At 40.2% G+C, this 19,964-nt stretch overlaps 1 protein-coding gene across 1 annotated transcript; it reads left to right on the forward strand.

Moving 5' to 3' along the window:
- Nucleotides 1–501: 501 nt before the first annotated feature.
- On the forward strand, nt 502–18,222 carry LOC111862993. The gene is made up of 13 exons (XM_023848899.2): nt 502–761; nt 880–1,096; nt 2,632–2,804; nt 3,900–3,991; nt 4,075–4,254; nt 5,428–5,665; nt 6,549–6,690; nt 8,007–8,161; nt 9,381–9,498; nt 10,906–13,196; nt 13,589–13,813; nt 14,402–14,543; nt 15,571–18,222. Exons 1-13 carry the CDS (start codon nt 676–678, stop codon nt 15,775–15,777), a joined length of 4,266 nt encoding a protein of 1,421 aa, XP_023704667.1. The 5' UTR covers nt 502–675; the 3' UTR covers nt 15,778–18,222.
- Nucleotides 18,223–19,964: the final 1,742 nt, after the last annotated feature.

The raw sequence follows: 19,964 nt of genomic DNA on the forward strand, positions 1-19,964 counted from the left end.
TGCTAGTTCTGCGACTAATATCGGCTCACAGATGGTGGTAAGGTTGTCAGACTTGCGCGCCCCACGCCCTTTACCCCCCAGAAATCTTCCTGTTATTCATTTCTGTTAGAGGCTGAGTCAACCCCAAGGCCATATTGCGGCTGGAAGGATTAGGTAAATTGAAAAAATTTCAGTGACCTCGTAGGTAATGGAACTCGAGGCCTCCTGTCTTGTAGCATACTGCCTCAGTCAACTACGCTACCGTGTGCCCGAATGACAGTTACCTCCTCAAAATGTCCCGTAGGACGTATTGCAACTCCCCCAGCGATAACTGTATACGACGTGAGTATGCGTAACGGATGTGTGCACGAACATGCGCACTTCTACTCCTTTCAACACATACAACAGAGCTTTCGAGGCCGGACAGGATGCTCATTCTGTTGCTAGTGACATCTTTCATTCATGATGATTACTGCCGTCTCTTGAAGTTCCGGAAATTACGTTTGAGTTGTAGGCTTTGGCTCGAGTAGGCAGGTGACCAAATAATCATATGACTTGACTTGTGAAAGTTAAGCACGTGACTTTTATTTACCGTTCCAAGTTGGAAGTAAATATAGAACTTTCTGCTATGGGAATGGTGTCTAGAAGATGTAACTAAAATTGTTTCAAGAATTGGGGTTGAAGGTAAAAGACAGTATGGCTTTACTGAACAGGTTGTTTCCTTCTAGAAAGAAAAGCCACAAGCAAGGTTATGTTACGTTTGGTAAAAATGAAACTGAAAGGTAATAAATTTAGATTTGTGACATACTAACAGAATCGCTTATGTGGAAAAATCCATTTCCCCAAATTTTAAAGACAATAGTGTTTTATAGTGTCTTCTGCTTTTCTTTTAACCCATAGTTGGAAGCCTTTCAACTTCAGCAAAGACCAAGTAAGAGTTCTGCTATTTAGGGAATGTGATTGGAGGGGTCGTAAATTATTGTTTGACTCAAAAGCTGTTCAGAAAGTATCGTTGGAGAATCAGCATTGCAGCAAGCTTAAATTTGGGTCACGGCAGAAATTTGACAGCAAAAAGACTGATATGTATGTTGAAGTTACAAACGGATTTGGTTACCAGGTAGGAAGTATACACTTTTGTTATGTCCCATAATGATAAATAATTTGTCCTGATACTCAGAGGTATATAAGAGAATAACGTTAGAATGACTGTGTGAAATCCAGTTTTCATTAACATATAATGTATTGACACAGAAATACTGGATTTTTAAACCATTTATTAAGGCTTGAAAATAAGATCTACTTGTTTAATAGATGAGCAACATATTGGTAGAGCTATCTTTCTTGTAGAGTTAAATGGTCATATTGTTTGAATTGAATTTTTCTCTTGTTACTGAGGGAATTTTCTCTGAGATAATGCATAAATACACCATTGTCCTAGAGGTTTTATACAGTGTTGGAAACATGATATATATGTGGCACTGGGAGAGCTCATTGTATAAAGTGATAGGCTGTGGGATGGACAACTGAGGAATAGGGGTTCAATTCCTGGCAGGGGAAATAAATTTGTATCTTCTCCACAAGGTCCATATAGACTTTTCAGCCCATTCAGCCCCCTGCTCAGGGTTAGCAGAGGAGTAAAGCAGCCAAAGAATGAAACTGACCACTTGACTGTAACTAGTGCTAACCCTCAGTATGTATGGAGGTTTACCTGCTCTCCCCCATACGTCTTCAGGTCGTGTAATGTAATGACGCACAGGGACAACTGTACGTGTACTTTTACATACAGTACATCTCAAACTAACTTAACCCAATGTAACATGATATGAAGCTGTGTGAAGCGGGAGTAACTAAAGCAAGCCTTGCAGTGATGAAAATGCTGAAGTAATTTTCAGTAAATAACATTGCTACATGTGCCACTGTTATAGCAGTTATGGGCTGGATGGCTGGGGTTTGATTCCCAACAGGAGCAAGAGATTTTTCTTTACTCCACAGAATCCAGACTGGCTCTGGGGCCCACCAAGCGTCCTATCCAGTGAATATTTGGGGCTTTTTCCCCTGGGGGATGAAACGGCCAAGCCATGAAGCTGACCACTCACCTCCATCTAGTGACAAAGTGAAAAATGATGAAGTTGTGCATCCACTTCTGTATGTCTTCATGGGGAGGAAAGAAGCTAAAGTTATCCCTGTAACAGGCCGTTAAGGCCCATAGGGGTCTGAGAGGTCAAGGCTCCCACATCTTCTAGACAGTTAGGTCACAGATGTTGGTGAAGTTGTCAGCCTTATGCACCGGCTGCCCTTTACTCACCAGGAAATTTCCTGGTACACATTTCTGTTATAGGCCGAGTTGACCCCAGGGCCATAGTGCAGCTGGAAGGATTAGGTCCATTGAAAAATCCAGTGACCTCAATGGGAGTTGATCCCGCGACCTTCCACTTTCGTAGCATAGTGCCTCAACCAACTATGCTACCATGTTCCCCCATGTCTTCATGGTATGGTGCTTAATTAAGCACAAGAACAACTTCACCTTGCCATACTTTTTCTTAAATACAGATGGCTCTTGGGTTAAGTTCATACAGACATTCAGATTTCTCTGTAAGTTCTGGGTGAATACTTTGATGCCCTTCCCTTATAGAAATGTGCTGTTTGTTGCAGTATATGAAACCAAACTCGGACGTGACAGTATTGGGTGAAATGATATTTGGTTCTGTTGCAATGGCCTTCCAAGGGAGTGTGTTGAAGGTTCACAGCATGAAGTCACCATTTCGCCTTATATGTACAAAAGTCTTCCATTCGCCTGTAACGGGCATTCGCAGCAGGGGAGTCAGGTACTAGTTTTATTTAATTAACTTAATAATAGTAATTGTTACAGAATTATATTTTGTATCTGACATTGTAATAATTTCTGTAAGTACTGATAATGACCAATGACATTGTAATAGTCGTTTCCGTATGTGTTGACAGTGTCCTTCTGAAGATGGTTGCTCCAACCGAAACGTAATGGACGAAAGATTAGAAAAAACACAACATTTATCAATCACACTAGACGACATTAATAATCTGTATTATTTAATTAAACTTCCCAATCTGAATTGAACTCTTGAAGAAATTAAGTTCAGGCAGAATTCAGGGAATGCTTGATACCTGTACTTTCCTGCCTGCAATCTAAAAACTTGAAGATTAAAATATGCAAAACCATAGTTTTTTGCTACTCCTTGTATGGGTGTGAAATTTAGTCTGTTATATTAAAGGAAGAATATAGTCTGGGAATACTTGGATCTAAGAAGGATTAAATGACATAAAGCTGGAAAAAATTGCACGGAGAGAAACCTCCTAATTTGTACTCCTTTCCAAACGTTATTATGAGGATCAAATTGTAGCAGATGAGATCAGGTACATGTTGCATGCTTGGGAGGGAAGCGAGACATATATTCATATACAAAGTTTTCATAGGAAAACCTGAAGGAAGTAGGCCACTTGGAAAGCCTAGGATAATATTGAAATAGATCGTAAAGACATGGGATCAAAGGGTGTGGGCTGGATTCATCTAGCTCAGCATAGGGACCAGTTGAGCTCTTGTGAACACTGTAGTTACTTCTCAAGAAGGATCCTGCTCTTTTTAATTAAGTAATTTTCAGTTAAACTCCATTACTCTGCATGAAGCAAGTGCTAGTTCAGAGATGGCTGCATGTTTTGCTGTGTCATACAAAGTATTATTGATGTAGGTTTTGAGGTTCTCACATTATTGGTTACAAAGAGTACCGTCTTCTTGTATACATGATATATCTCAGAACATAGCACTCTTCAAGTATTGCCAAAATAATTTGAAATGTGTGCATAACATCAGCATCCTGTCAAATCTCTGTGCTTTGTGTTGAGTCCATTCTCTGTATGTATGTATACGGACCTTTGATATATTTCAGTGACCGCAGCTTGGAAGATTCATGTGGCAGCTCAATCAACTCGATGAGTGAATACTTCACTTCACAGGGCATTTGCCCAGATGCAAAGGAAGGTATGTTGTGTTATGTCTGATTGTAAGAGACCTGTTGGCTGCAGAATCCCGCACCAGGCTGTATAAACTAATTCTCTTTTCAGCAAGCGTTGGAAGTGGTCCCCTGGACATTGAGCTGAGGACAAAACACCATTATAACAGTTTAGAAGTGGACAGCGGTTTCTGTGGAGATGCATCCTTGCAGTCAACAAGTAGTTTGGGGTCTGGGGGCTATTCTTCTGGTGGACTTGGGACTTATACTTCGAGTCCAGACTCCAGACGAAGTATGGATAATTTTTGTTACTGGATTTTGTACCACTAAAATGAAATTACAGCACAGCTCTGAGTTGGTGCTTGTGAAAATGTGAATGAATTTTACTTTACAATTATCAAATTTTACTTTCTTTTAATGGCTAGGTGAATTGTGAAAATGCAGATGTGTAAGGCAACATATTACCGACAGATGGCAAGAACTGCTTTTTTTGGTTAACATCTTTGTCTGCAGTTCCACCAAGTAAGCTAATGAAGTGAGTTAAAATTTCAGTGCTCACTTGACAATAATTATTGTGACAACTGCATATTATAATATGCAGTTGTCACCTACAAGCCATTACAACCTGTCAGTTGTACAGTCATCAACCAACATATAGCAGTTTTTATATATCTGTAGTTTTCTTTCAGGTATTTTGTAATTGCTGTTACAGTGGCATAGTATATAAACCTGACAATTTGGCATGTGATCATATTGACATATGAAATTGAATGAATTTGTTGGCCCTCAGATTCAGAGTAGAGGCTGTGTAAGTGCAGAATACCACAGTTACCAGAATCTGAGTTAGCTACTAAAATTGGAGATTTCAAGATGAAGTTAATAGTTACAGAAAAATGTCATCATTCTGTAAAGGATTAAGATATAATACATTTGCATTAGTCCACATAACTTGCATTTAATAATGCAGTGTTCTGGATGTCATACCAGGTAGTTTGTTAGGTAGGCACCAATGTTTCAGAGGAACCCACTACCTTCATTGTTCCCTTCTACCCTGAAGATGGAGGCAGGGTATTCCTCTGAAATATTGGTACCTATCTATCAAACTATCCAGCCTAGAAAACCAAAATTAATGACCGTGGTGATTCATTGTACTGACCGTGTGACACCCTTTATCCGCTAAAGTTGGCACTAACTTCGCCGACAATTGATGGTTGCTTGGTTGGTATAGTTCATTTGCGGACTAAAGCCAAGGAGTTTTCTTTTGTATCTATCAAACTATATTGTAACATCTTGAAAGACCACTCTTGGTACTCACTGCTATGAGAACCTGAGATCTTATAGCTTCTGTTAAATTCTCCATTATTTTCAACAATTCCTTTGAAATTTGTGTCGTCACAACTGAATTACAGATGAGCAGACGAAGGAAAATGGGTGAAAGTAAATATGTCAATGTTGTGTTGTGCAGGTTCTGGCTCGTACCTTAACAATCCAGTGTCATGTCATTCTGGTGGCAGTCTGTCAAGCCTTCAGCGACGTTGGCTGAGGAACATGAGTACATCCTTGGAGCTTGGCTCACAAGGTTTTCCTTGGTGCTCCAGAAGCACAATGAACGATCTTCCTAGTGAAGATACTAGTCAGCCTGGGCACCGCAGAACAAAACTCGGACTTGCTGTAGTTATCAGTCTGACACCAGAGGAGGAAAAGTAAGTGGAGGTGAATTTTGGGAAAGATGATAACATGGTTATGTGATATTGACGTATCTGGCAAATTCTATTTGAACATTTTCATGTACATTAAGCCTCTCATTCCTCCTCTTGAGCTAAACTATCAAGGGAGATATACAGGGTGCCCCAGGGGAAAAGGTCAACATTCTGGGAGGTCATAGTATCAGTCATTCTAAGCAGAAAAATGTATATATACATGTGTTGTATTCTGAATGGTTTCTGAGATAGAGCTATTTCACCACGCAGTGTACAGACGAGCAACACGCCATGTCCTCACACAAGTTGCAAAGTGCATTGATGTTAACGGTGTAATTTTTGAAAATGTATTGTACTAGGTAAACTTTGTCACTTGAACAATGAATACCAATATTAGAAACAGTACGTAATATCTCTTTCTTATCAACAGTTTCGGAACTGTACAGTGAAATAGCTCTATCTCGGAAACCGTTCCGAATAGGACGTATGTATGCATATATATACTCTTTTCATTAGAATTACCGATACTGTGACCTCCCAGAATATTGACCTTTCCTTCTGGGACACCAGATATATTTCATACACGTGTAACCTAGCCTAATGTAAAGTCTTAATATTCACGGCTGTGAGGACCTCATACTTCACTGACAGATGCCTCACTTGTCTTTTATAGTGGGGCGAATGGAAAGAAGTGTGAGAAATCTCTGAAGATTGTTTCACGATATGTGCAACCATTTAAGTGAAAGGTTTTCAGTTTATAAACTTATAACAGCCTAAGTTATGGCATATAAGAATAAACTGAATCTTCTGTTACGTTCAGTATTCCTGACGTCAGGAACATGAAAAAATTCGTAGATGTGCATGTAATTTCTGTTTTATCTTTTAGAGAAATGCATTTCTTCTTCTTTGAACACATGACTGTGATGGAGGGAATAATGGAGAGGCTTCACAGCTGTGTCGAGCGTGCCTACCTACACAAGGAGATGTTCGTCCATCTCATGATGGAAGGGTCTGAAGATGTGCAGCAGGTGAGCAGTTACACTTCTGTAGCCTCCCTCTGAAGGTACAGGCAATGTCACTGTTCTTAACCCTTTAAAGGCTTAATTTCTTCTGTATAATGTGTTAAAATTGAACTCGCACCTCACAGGAAATACATTAAGTCTCCACTGCAAAAATTAGTACTGTCACATATATGAGTGACTATAAACAGGGTTTGGATTTATTGCACACGTATATACACAACTCGTAACTACAGCGCTATTGCTAATTCACACTGCAGTTCACTAGAGCAGACACTGAAGGCTTCTTAGCTTGCTCTGTCTTCACCAGTTTTCTGTTGATGGCTTCCAACAGCATATATTCTCCTTTCTCTGGGTTCCTGAAGTGCTCCTGTGCCTCACATGCCAGCTTCTAACAGCAGTAGCTCACAAGGACTGAGCCACAGCATTCCTCCAACTCACTTACTCCCTAACCCCTAGGCTGCTGGCCATCTCACACCAACCTCCTCCTCTTCTCACTGCCGTCTCAAGAATGTCTTCTATTGGCAGCTGGCCCTTGTTATACAGCCTTGGCAGAGACCAAACCGAGAACCCTGCTTCCGACAGCTCTTCTGTTGTTGCATGCATGTCTCTTGCAGCCATTACCTAGCATTGGCTATTGTATAGCTGCTTATTTTGCTGTTGTTGCCTAGCAGTGGGTCTGCATGCCACAGTACTGTTCAAGGAAACGTTTATTGTGAGGACCATGTAGAACACACAGATACACTCTATGGGCATAGTGTGGAGTTTACGTTAAAGAACAAGATACACATTGAACCACTGGGTGTTAAAGAATTGTTTAAACACCATGCAATGAAGGGCTGTGGAGAGCTGAGTTATAGTTCTACACTTCCTTAACTTCAGCACTAGATAGACGCGAATGATCATCTACTTCATGCCCCAACTGCTTCAACTCCTGGGAAAATGTCCCCGATACCCATCGGATAAGAGGCAGGTTCGGTCATGGACTCAGTCTGGACTCTGTGGAGAACAGAGAAATCTCTTGTTCCTGTTAGGAATGGAATGCTAATTCTTTGGTTTTCTAGCTCATAGCCTGTTCAGCATACCGACTGAGCTGTCATGGCTCACTGATGATAGCTCTCTTAGTACAGCGACTAGGCTGTGGTCTGGATGATTAGTGACTAATGCTTGGTTCACAAGTAACCCATTCATATACTGTCAGAAGAGAAGTGTGTTTGAGTTATTCTGTCTAGATACATTTTATAATATATTTTGTGTGATGATTGTGTGTTAACATTTGTTTAAATGAGGTCTGATAGCTTGTGACATTCATCTTTGTCGTGTAGTGGCTTCTTGATGTGTTTTCGGCTCCTCGGTTGTCTTTACCTGTGTGGCTGGGTCTTACATCTGGCTTGAATGATCTGAACTGTGCCCTCTCACACAACTTTCTGCAGGACCTGTGTCATCTCATTGCAAACATCGATACTAAGGCTACCAACTTGTAAGTTTTCAAAAGATGTGCAGCTTTCTCTTAAGTTTTTAACCACAATTACAGAATTGTTAATACAGTAAGGACTTATATGCATTGCAAATTATGGAAGGCTGCCATAGTCATGTGGGAGTATATGTATTTGAACTGTAGGAATATAAGCGGAAACAAGATGTTTAAGGACAGAAGAACTGTATGGATGAAATTTTGAAACCATTAAACTTTTGTAAAATTATGAGATTTTGAGTCCTCATAGCAGTGAGTATCAAGGTTACAGCCCCGGGGATGTGGCATGTGTAGTTGGTAGATGGATGCCACTGTTTGTGAGGAATCTGCTGTCTCCAATCTCAGGCTATAAGATCATCTTCTACCCTGAAGATGGAGGCAGTTGGTTTCTCCAAAATGGTACCTACCTGCCACACTACTTTACCTCACATTTTACAATGCCGTGATCTTGATTTCTATAAAATACTGCTGACTTTGTGTAATTCTCTTGCATTTGTTTTTGTTCACATTTTCTTTCAAGACAGGACTCTGAGTTACATAAAGAATCATTTGTTATCTCTCACAAAAATTAACCTCATCAGATTAAGGCAGATATTTTCATTCATATTATTATCATCCTAAAGAGTTTAAAATAATAAAGAGATTTATTTTGATTCAGGAATATGAAACGCTCTTTAAACTGAGATTGTCAGCATTAAGCTTTCATATAGGATTTAAAAACAGGACAGCGAAACCTAAACAACACAAATTTGTAAATATGTTGACAGTGTTTTATAGAGTGTTGAGAATATTTGGACCGAAGAGAGATGAAGTGATGGGAGGTTAGAGGAAACTGCATAATGAGGAGCTTCATAACTTGTACTCTTCTTCAAGTATAATTAGAATGATTAAGTCAAGGAGGATGAGATGGGCAGGGCGTGTAGCATGAATGGGAGAGGAGAGGAATGCATATAGGATATTGGTGGGAAAGCCAGAATGAAAGAGACCAAGACATATGTGGGTGGACAATATTAAAATTGATCTTAGAGAGATGGGATAGGATGGTATGTGTTGAATTGATCTGGCTCAGGATAGGGACCAGTGAAAGGGGTTTGTGAACACTGTAATGAACGTTCAGGTGCCATAAAATGCTGGGACATTCTTGAGTAGTTGCACAATTGGTGGCTTCTCAAGAAAGGCTCAGCTTCATGAGTGAGTTGACAAGGTTTTGCTATATTATTTACAGTTTTGTGAGCACTCTAGTGACAGCTGTGCTGACACATCATTTGGGCTGGGTTGCCACTATTCTGCCTGGGAAAATGCCCCTTCCTCACATCTCAAAGAAACCCTGCACTGGACAGCTGGTAAGTGCAAATTTCCACCTCCTGAACTGTAGATCACATTTCTTAATAAAATCACATTTGTGTCACAGAAGTCAGTATTTAAGCCTCATCCTTCAAAGTTCTGCTGAATAGATTGGTTAAAGGTTTATTCAACAGTGCTCTATCAGCTGTTGAACCTTTGGGTTCCATAAAATGCTGGGAAATTCCTGAGTAGCTGCAGAATTGGTGGCGGCAAAGTAAGTAAGAATGAATGAAAGTATGAGGGGTAGGCCTTCTCGGCCCTTGCACCATGACCTACAGTGGTCTATTGTGAAAGTCAAGTAAGTAAGTAATTAATGCTTTATCAGCTGAATTTGTCTGCTGATGAGTAAACTGTTGTTGATTCTAAGTGGTAAATTGTGAGGTCAAAGAAATAAATCAGTAATGCATATGTCAGTATATTATTATGGTATTCATAAGAGCCCTTGCTAAATCTGGATAACCTTTGATTATAATGTAAAATTGTCCTTGTGTTTAATAAGCATATCAGGAAGATATATGGGCAGAGGAGGAACAGCTTCATGCTTTCTCAACCTTGACAGAACATGGAGATGGGTTGTCAGTTTCTTGCCTCAACTGAATATTGATTATTGGCATGGCAAGTGACATCAAGTGTCCCCAAGTACTCAGATTTCATGGCCTAACTCCTTTATGCCTCGGGAAACAGTCTCTGATACTCATTGTGTAAGAAACAGTGGAGAAAAGAAAAATCTTTGTTCCTGCAGGGAATTGAGTCTTGATTCCCTTGTTCTCCAGTCTGTAGGCTAGTCACTATACTGATTGAGATATCCTGGGGGATGAGACATCGTGAACAGAAATGTTGAATTGCTCTAACAGTAAAGCCTTTTGGTATTTATCCCTCTGGTCTTATACTTACATGAAAATGTGTGTGTGTGTTAATCTTGTTGATGTATGACTCATGCTACGATTTGCATTCATTCATTTGTATAAATTCTAGTTAACTGTAACCCCAACTCAAAGCATCAACTGAACTTTTTATCAGTTTTCTCAGTAATGACTTATCATACAAGACATAAAATATACACTCATTATGGTCTGAAAAAAAGTATTTGAAACATTTGTTCTTATCTTTTATATATTTAATGAATTACAATTAAGAATAGGTGTAACTGAGGTGGTTCAGTGAGTGTAGTGACTAGGTTACAGGCTAGACAACCGAAATTGAGTTCCTTGCAGTGGCAGAGATTTTAGTTATCTTGGTTGTAATTGTGCGGATACACTATACCAACTTTTGTGTTCTTTCATGTAAGTCGTACCATGTACATAATATTGAAATTTTCGGTAATTTCTCTGAAGTTGTTCGTATTCCTATACAGAAGGACCCTGGTAAAAGGGACCTAATTTTTTACATGAGTTATTTTCTTTCAGTTGGATGCACTGTCAAAATCACACCCATACAACCCTTTGTGGGCCCAGCTTGGAGAATTGTATGGTGCATTGGGTTTCCCAGTGAAGGTAGCAAAAACGGTTGTCACATCTAGTGCCAAGAAACTGGAACTTCTAAATAGGATTCTCAATTCATTGACGTACTTCATTCGCTGCAGTGAGGTCGAGAAACGAGTTATCGAAAATGAGGATTCAACAGAGGAGTGTCTGGATGAAATGAATACAGCCACAATTAAGAAATCCAACAGCACATCCACAACAACTTTGCTGAATGAAGATTTGCTGCATCCTCAGTCATCATTTACAAGACATTTTCTTTCAGGTCATGACGTGATGACAGTATTTGATAATAGGGTTGACCATGGAGTAGAAATAGGCAGGGAACTTGAAGCTGAGAATGGGGCATGCCCAATTCCGGATAGATATAGTGTTAATGTGGGAACTAAGTGTAGACCACTGTCTTCTGAAGTGTTTAAAGATCACTACATTTCAGTGCAGAATGTTGGAAGCATTGAAGACAGTAATTGTTCTAGTGCACAAAAATCATCTGTTCCTTTAGGTCAGTCACGTGTCGAAGGTGGGAGCGTTAGAGATCTGAGAAGCAACGTTCAGTTGTCAGCCCCGCAGGTAAGCGGTATGAGACGAACTGCCAGTTTCATGAAGAGACTAGACAGTACTACCACTGTGATAGATCTTGGACACTCAGATTCAAAATCCTCTACAAGAACCGGTCAATTGTATCCAAGTTTAGCAGATTTAAACTTAGTTGATGATGATAATGAGACTCAAAATAGCAATCTTTCTTTAAATCCTAATAATGACTCTAGTGCAGCAGATTCAAAGATGTCTGAAGTTAATAAAATGAACAGTGATTTTTCATTCTGTCATGAAGATATATCTCAGAAAGTAAGCCGTTTATGTCGTGTTCCCACTTCCGCGATACTATATCACCTTCAGAATGAGGATAACGGCAAAGAGAGTAGAGTTGAAGAGATTGTTTTACCAAAACGAGTGGAGAGTGAACGACAGAGATCTTCTGCTAGAACTGCTCCTCTGTTCAAAGCAAAGCCTAATGAAGTTTTAGAAAACTCGAAGAGCCCTTCATCACGTTCATATGTAGTGGCTTGTGAGAGAAATACTGTTACAAGCATTAGTGAAGATAGTGAGAGCGGGTCACGAAAAGGTGATGTGATATTTGTGATAGGTGACAATGAACGGCTGGTTGATTTAAAGCAGTCGCATAAATCTGAAAGTGAACACAATGAGAAAGTCAACAGGGGAAGTTTAGGTCATGATGCCTGTGATGATTATCCCTCTGTAATGAGTAGTTCTAGCCTACAGGACCATGAGGGAGGTGGGAACTCATGCAAACATGCACCCCTGGCAAGCCATTCCAGTTTAGCAGTGTCGTGTTTAGCCAGTGATGTAAAGTCTCCTGCATGCGAACATGAATGTGACTCAACAAACAAATTTAAATTAAATATAAATTTAGGTTTAGGAAGTTGTGAATTTCAGAAAGAAAGCATAAATATGTCTGCAAAGGAGGTAAGAACCAAACAATGCACAGCTTGTTCTACAAGCAAGAATGGTCATCGAGTCATAACGGTCCGCCCATCTGTGATAGAACTTGAAGATGAGTGTAGTGGAGTGAAAACAGATTTACCTGTGAAGAATTCTGTAAAATCCAGCAAACCTGTTTCACGATCTCTTAGCCTTTTAAGTTCGCTATCCAGAGAAAATGTGAGAAAGAATGCATTATTTTTTTGTCGGAGACACAGTGATTGCGTTTTTGAGATTAGCCGTTACCTTAAGGATTATCACAGTGTACGGTTTCATTTTGAGCGTTGTGAAGGCGTTCTTATGAATTACATACAAGGCAGAGACAAGAAGAAGAATTTGCATCTGACAGACAAGAAGACAGATAAAGTAGCAGAAGCAAGAGAAAATTTTTCTTTAACGGAAAGCTGTGTGGTGTGCGAAAAATATAGCTCTGTAAATACGGATACTTTCAGCGTTCGTTATAGTGTGAATAAAACTCTGGTAGATAAGACCAGTGATGATTGTGATACGCCTGTAACAAAGGGAGAGAAACACTCGGACTCTGTGAGTGATTACACAAGTGAAAGAAATGCAATCTTTGATGATTATAGCAACTTGTCAGATGATGACGTTCTATGTGATGTCAGGACAGCCAGTCAGAAAGCAGAGGATGGTGGGATAACATCTACAGATGAGCAGCAATGTGAATTCATACTTGAACTACCCATGCCAAGGTTAGTATAAATCCTGATTGGTGTGCAGTAAGTCAACAGCTTACATGGCTAACTCATTTTGAAGGTTTCTGTGTAAGCTGAAAACAATTTGAGTCCATCGGTGCTTAAATATGATATATTTTTTGGCATATGTTCATTACAGTGGATAGTTAAAGCTACAACATTTTATATAATAAAAACATATTATAACATGCCACATTATTATAACTTAATGTAATGTATAGACCTTCTGTATCCAGTACTAATGATCATAATAGGATAATGGTTGTAATCCTTCAGGTTCCATAATATGAAGACATTTATTGAATATCTGCCTACTGCTCCCAGTACCAGCGATCTTGTGCTGATTCTTGTTTTGCTGGCTGAGAATTCTGATGGAAGATTGATTACAGATGCAAAGCAGAGAAGTGCAACAAGCAGCGGTGTGGTTTTGCAGCGTCACTCATGGGCAGTACAAGTGATCATTACATCCCCGACATGGTTTTGCAAGGATGCACACAGTTACCTAAGGGCTGGGAAGCGAATCTGAGGCGGGATCTAGCACTCGCTGCCCACCATCCCCTGTTGGATCAAGAGGTGACAGAGGCTGTCTGCATCATTGCCAACATTGATACCTGGTTTGTATATTAGTTACTGGTTCAGAAATTACCTTCTTAAAATACTGTACTAAATTCTTTCCCGTGGCAAATATTTAAGGTAAGTTAAAGTCATTACTTATCAAAATTAGTGTGCACGTGTGTGCACACGGGCGGAAAGGAGTGTGCAAACAGAGACCTTCATTTCAGGTTTGGAAACCAGTCAACATGAAATTTATGTTGTGCGTGATGTATTTATGCTAAAGGAGATTGTTGGCCTCTGTTTTCACTGCTTCGAGGGCTTTCATGCAGACTGAATTACTAAGGTAATATAAATTACCGCCTCATATTCTGCAGATATTACATGACTTACCTGCAAAATTTGAAGCTTGAATTTTTGTGAGTTTATAGTCCAGTCTTCTTTGTTCTCAAGTTACTTAAATTGATTTAAGTCTTCCAGAACTGAGGGTTAAAACATGTTATGACATTTTCTTCATACATCATTCTTTAGGGAGTGGCATAGAAAAAATTAAGTGGCTGTGATGTTGGAAATATACCAGTAGCCTTTATGGATCACTGCCTCTGAATTCTATGTTGTTAGCTGAAACTGACAGTTTAATTCACTTTCAGGGAGGTTCAGCTGGTTTCAAGTCACACGTATGTTGTGGATAAACCAGGAACACTGGGAGTACGTGTTGGCATGTCTCGGCTTGTGGCCAACATGCTGGAATCATTGCTATACCTGTGGAGGTTAAAGACTTCTCCTGAACATGTGAGTCTCTCAGTAGTTGATTACGTGATAGGAAGTCATGGAGAGTGGCTCAAGAGTGGGCATTAAGTATTTAAGTTGTTTTTAATAATATAATGTAGCATATACAGCTGTTGCTATGCAACATCTGTGAGATAGACGAATAAACAGTGGCCATTTCTAGGCAATGGATCGGTAAACATGTTCCTGTAGCAATGAATACACACGCAACAGTAGAGGTACTGTTGGAAACGGTGTTTTGTACTCAGTCTGTGCAGATGGATTATAAGGAAGACAGTTGGGGCGACCCAGTCAGTTGCGAGTTGAGTTCTGCAAGGGAGGCTGAATAGAGATGGTGCCATAGTTCAGTTGATGGTTCAGTTGTGGGATATTTGCTGGACAGTAATGACGTGAGCACAGAAGATGAAGAATTTTGATTGTTGAGATCTGTTACTGAGCAACAACTAGTGAAGACATAGCATGTAATGATTTATGAAGTGTGGAAATCAGCGATAGCACTGTAATTGCTTGTAGTTCCGAGCGGTGTGTATGAGTGGTTGATGAATCCATACTCCAATCTTTAAGCCATCTGTAGTCACACACATTCTACATGACAGTACTGTGATTGTGTTAGGTTTGAGGTTCTCCCAGCAATGACTGAAGAAGTCTGTTTTCTCAGATGTGATGCCAGGTAGTCCAGTGAAAGTCAACAGCTCAGCTCACAATATGTTCCTCAGAAATGTCCATTAATTTTATTGGACTACAAAACATCATATCCCATAAGATAGACCTCTTCGTGTATTATGACTTAATTTTTCATGTAAGTCAATAAACTTCAAGTAATCCAGATTATCACATAATTCTGAGCACCCTTCCCTTCATATAGCACAGCGTAGTGAGGCCTTACTGTGCTTTCCTTGCATATAGATTGGGCAGTATGTGAAGCTGTTACCTCTTTGTAGTGTCTACATTCTTCATAAAATATTATTGCTTTGGAGTTATAACATAATCTGTGCAGTGTTTTGGCTCATAAAGGCCTTTCTCTTTGCAGTGCCTACTGCATTTAGAATCCAAGCTGAGAGAACTGTTTCTGCGTAGTCAGGCTCTAGCAGAGTTGTTACTGACAACAGAGTTCTGTGACATGGAACTCCTCACTACCAGCTTGGATCTGGATGCTAATGACGTGCCTCTCCTCCTGGCTGTAGCTTCAACTCACACGCCACAAGTGACAGAGCGGTATGGACTCAGCTTCAGATAATGGTGTGAGGAACATATATGGCAGTATGGGCCTTGAAGTACTTCCAACAAAGAAATTTGTCCATGGTAATATAAACTATGCATACTGGTTAATGTACAGTGCACCACATTATCATACATTAGCACTTATTTGCTATACTTATGCAAATACAGGGGTGCTTTATTTCATTTCATTTCACAGCATATAAAGCAAGCATGGTAGCACCATGATTGACACCCCCACCCTTGAATGTATGAGTAAGGGGTTGGATTGCTGAGGGGATAATCAAAAGGGGAAGCACAATAGACCATTGTAGGTTGCAGTGCAAGGGCTGAGAAGGCCTACCCCTTATACATTCATTCATTCGTTCAAGGAGTTGGCTTTAATTGGTCCACACACCATGACCAATAGTGATCTGCTGGGCACCCCCTCTGTTCATTTCCCCAACAGTCACTACTGTCAGAAACTTTATGTTTGGTCATTGTGTCTTTCCTTTGGATGGGACCACCCTCCACCCTCACGTCCATTGTGAGACCTACGTATTATGCTGCATCCTCCTTTCATCTCACCCTGAAGATGGCAAAACTCTGAAACATCTTAAATAAATGATGTGGCTAAACCTTGAAAATCAAAATTATACATTAACAGATGTGAATGACACAGTTTTTGGGCCTCGAGGATTGTATGAGGTGGTATTGGAAAGTTCCCGGACTCTTACTGTTGTGACACAGTTTTTGGGCCTTGAGGATTGTATGAGGTGGTATTGGAAAGTTCCCGGACTGTTACTGTTGTAACTGCCTTGGTCAAAGAAGATGAGAAGGGAGGTCAAGGTCACACTTCTGCAAGGCTATTTGCTCAGTCTGTCACGTGACACCATGTGTAAGGGTGGGCCATAAAATCCAGCCCTCGCACTGCGACCTTCAGTTATCTATTGTGCTTCAAAAGACGTGACACCATGCTGTGAACACACATTGTTTTTACACAAGTGATTTTTCGACCTAGTGTTTTGTTTTGTTTTGTTTTGTTTGCGATGGATGGGCGAATTGAACAATGTGTCTGCATCAAGTTTTGCATGAAGCTCAGTAAGTCCACTATTGAAATCCTTGAAATGCTTTGTGAGGCTTTTGGAGAATATTCTTTAAGCCGGACAGCGGTTTTTGAATGGCATTCACATTTCAAGACCGGTTGAGTGCCAGTTGAAGTTGGCAAACGTTCAGGGTGACCAAGCACCAGGAAAACAATAGAAAATGTTGAAAAAATTCGATAACTCATCAATGAAGATTGTCTCTGAGCAATCCATGAGCTCGCAGACACTGTTGGGATCAGTTATGGAGTTTGCCAGATCTTAACAGAAAATTTGAACATGCACCTCATTGCTTCTTCATCACGACAATGCGCCTGCCCACACGTCCTTGAAAACCACAGAGTTTGTGACTAACAGCAACATGGTTATCGTTCCTCATCCTCTGTACTCATGGGACTTAGCCTCCTGTGATTTTGCATTGTTTGCCAAATTGAAAATGAAACTGAAGGGACAGCGTCTGACGTCCAAAGGGAATCACAAGTGGTACTCTACAGCATTAAGGAAGATGCCTTCCACAGTGGTTCTAAAGTGTGGAAAAAATTATGGGATCACTTTATACATTCCAAAGGAGACTGTTTTGAAGATGGCAGCCAGAATTGAGTAAGTTGAGCCAGCATTTCTTTTTTGACCTAGTCCTGGAACTTTCAATAGCACCTCATAATAGTACTTTATTTATAGAAGTACCCAAACATTTCAAAGCATGGAAATCTACTCACACTGTCCTGATGGTAGAGTTGGTGCATAACATAGCAGGGGCTTGTATTCAAAGTATAACACAAAAAAGACAATTCTTAAGTAAATATGGAAATGTTTGGGGGTACATACATTGGACACATCACATTCTTCTGAATGTTGTCAGATACTGAGTTGTTTTTATACATCACACTGATGACAGTGTCATGAATGCCACAGTTTCTGCCTGGTGGATGCTTCAGCACTGTCCACTGAGGGTCTGCCATGATTTTTCTTTTCTTTAAGTTAGTCGTTTAACAACAGTGTCAGTATAGAGACTATGTATCATTGATGATAGAATGAATAATGACTGTGAAACAGATGGTGGGGTGAGAACTGGCAGGAGAGACTGACATACCTAGAGAGAACATGTCCCCTGCACCACTTCCAACCATAATCTGCCAGAACCAGAACCAGGACCATGTCCTTGCTGTTTTATATATACCAAACCAGGGCTTCATGAATCTAATCCACATCTGAGAACAATGTCTAAATTTTTGGTGACTGGATCAGTAATTATATTTACTCTATACATTGATGAATTAATGAAAAAAATAAGAAGCCAGAGCATTGAATGTGCTTCATACTGAGAATAATTTCTCAGAATAAAATAAGTAAAAATCTTTTCAGTAAGTTGGATTTGAAATTCTCACATTGGTCACTGTGAGTAGTACTATTGTCTGGCATAGGCTGTGCCATAGCTCAAGCGGTTAGTCACTGGCTTCCCACCGCGGCAGCCCAAGTTCGATCCTGGGTCTGGTCAAGCGGGATTTGAGGTGGACAAAGTGGCGCTGGGGCAGGTTTTCTCCGAGTACCTAGGTTTCCCCTGCCAATCTTCATTCCACCAAATTCTCCATCATCATAGTCACCTGGGGCAGGCTACAGTAGGCCAATCAGTGGCCGCCTTGCTGAGTGGACCTAGTTGGACTCCACCCCCCACTAAGCGAATTTAAAAAAAAAATTGTCTGGAATGTGAAACTGTGTAGTCTGATAGGTGATTACTGATGTTCCTGAGGAACATACTGTCTCCATCTTCAGGACTGAAGAATATGCCAGGCATGCAACCAGCAAGACCCTGAAAATGGTGGCAGCCTATTCCTGGAAAACACTGGTAAACTACCAGACAACACTTCATAACATCCCAGAAGACAGTAAAAGAAAAAAAGTAAAGCTACCCCTGTAACAGGCCGTGAAGGCCCATAGGGTTGTGAGACGTCGAGGCTCCCGCATTTTCTCTGTAGGCATTCGGCTGACAGATGGCGGTAAGGTTGTCAGCCTTGCGTGCCAGCTGCCCTCTACCTTTTAGGAAGAATCTTGGTACTCATTTCTGTTAGAGGCTGAAACAACTCCAGGGCCACAGTGCGGCTGGAAGGATTAGATCAAATGAAAAAGAATCCACCTTATCAGGACTCAGATCTGCAACCTTCTGGCTTTTAGCATAGTGCCTCAACCACCTATGCTACTGCATGCCCCCTCCCAGAAGACAGTACTTTTTGAAAAGTTTTAATTTGGGTTCCTACCTCAAAGCCACATTTAGTAAAACTTTTGTTTGAAAATATTGCTTTATCCCTAATTATGATGTTTATATTTGATATAAGATCACAGATTTGATCCCAAAGCCCCAGTGTCCAATCAATCCAGCTGGATGTCTGCATGATTGTCCTTAACCTCAGTACGCATCCATGTACAACAATTTAAATAGAATTTTCAGTTCCTTCAAATGTCCTTCCTTCACATGGAGGGAACATGAGGAAAATGAGATTTGGGAACACTGAGATAGCTGAAGAGACTTGATTGCTAGGTGACTCTCATTAAGGTAAAAGAAGAAAAAAAAAGTAATGTGAAATGCAAGTGCAACTAGATTTTGTTAATTCTTACCAGTGCATCAGATGCAGTGACATGAATTGCACAGTGATGTTTCCTTTAAGATAGTGGTATACAAAAGAATTAGGTGCAGAAGTGTTCTTAACACATTGGGACCCATGAGCTGGGTTTATTTAGCAAAAAGTAAATATTTATTTAATAATGTATAAATCAGTGACTAATCAACATATATTATTTTAGTTTGGTGTATGGAGGAAGGGACCAGATGTCCACCAGAAGTGTTGCTTTGTGCGATGTGACTTGCCAAAGCAGCCACTTACCAGTGATTTGATTTTTCTTGTAAACACACCTGACTGTATTTTTTTTCCTCACTGATCATGTGCCATTTATTTATCAAAATAAATAACTTATTAAGCTTCATGGTGTATTGTACTTTGTCCTGTGAGAAAACCACATTTGTGCAGAAGAAATTGAAATAAAATTTATGAGCTTCGAACAGAGAGCGCTGGTCACGGTAGCCGACCGGTCTAAGGCATGTACTGTCTTCGCTCGCTTGGAAACTGGGATC

The sequence above is a fragment of the Cryptotermes secundus genome, unplaced genomic scaffold, assembly GCF_002891405.2.
Source record: "Cryptotermes secundus unplaced genomic scaffold, Csec_1.0 scaffold1016, whole genome shotgun sequence".
Lineage (NCBI taxonomy): Eukaryota > Metazoa > Arthropoda > Insecta > Blattodea > Kalotermitidae > Cryptotermes > Cryptotermes secundus.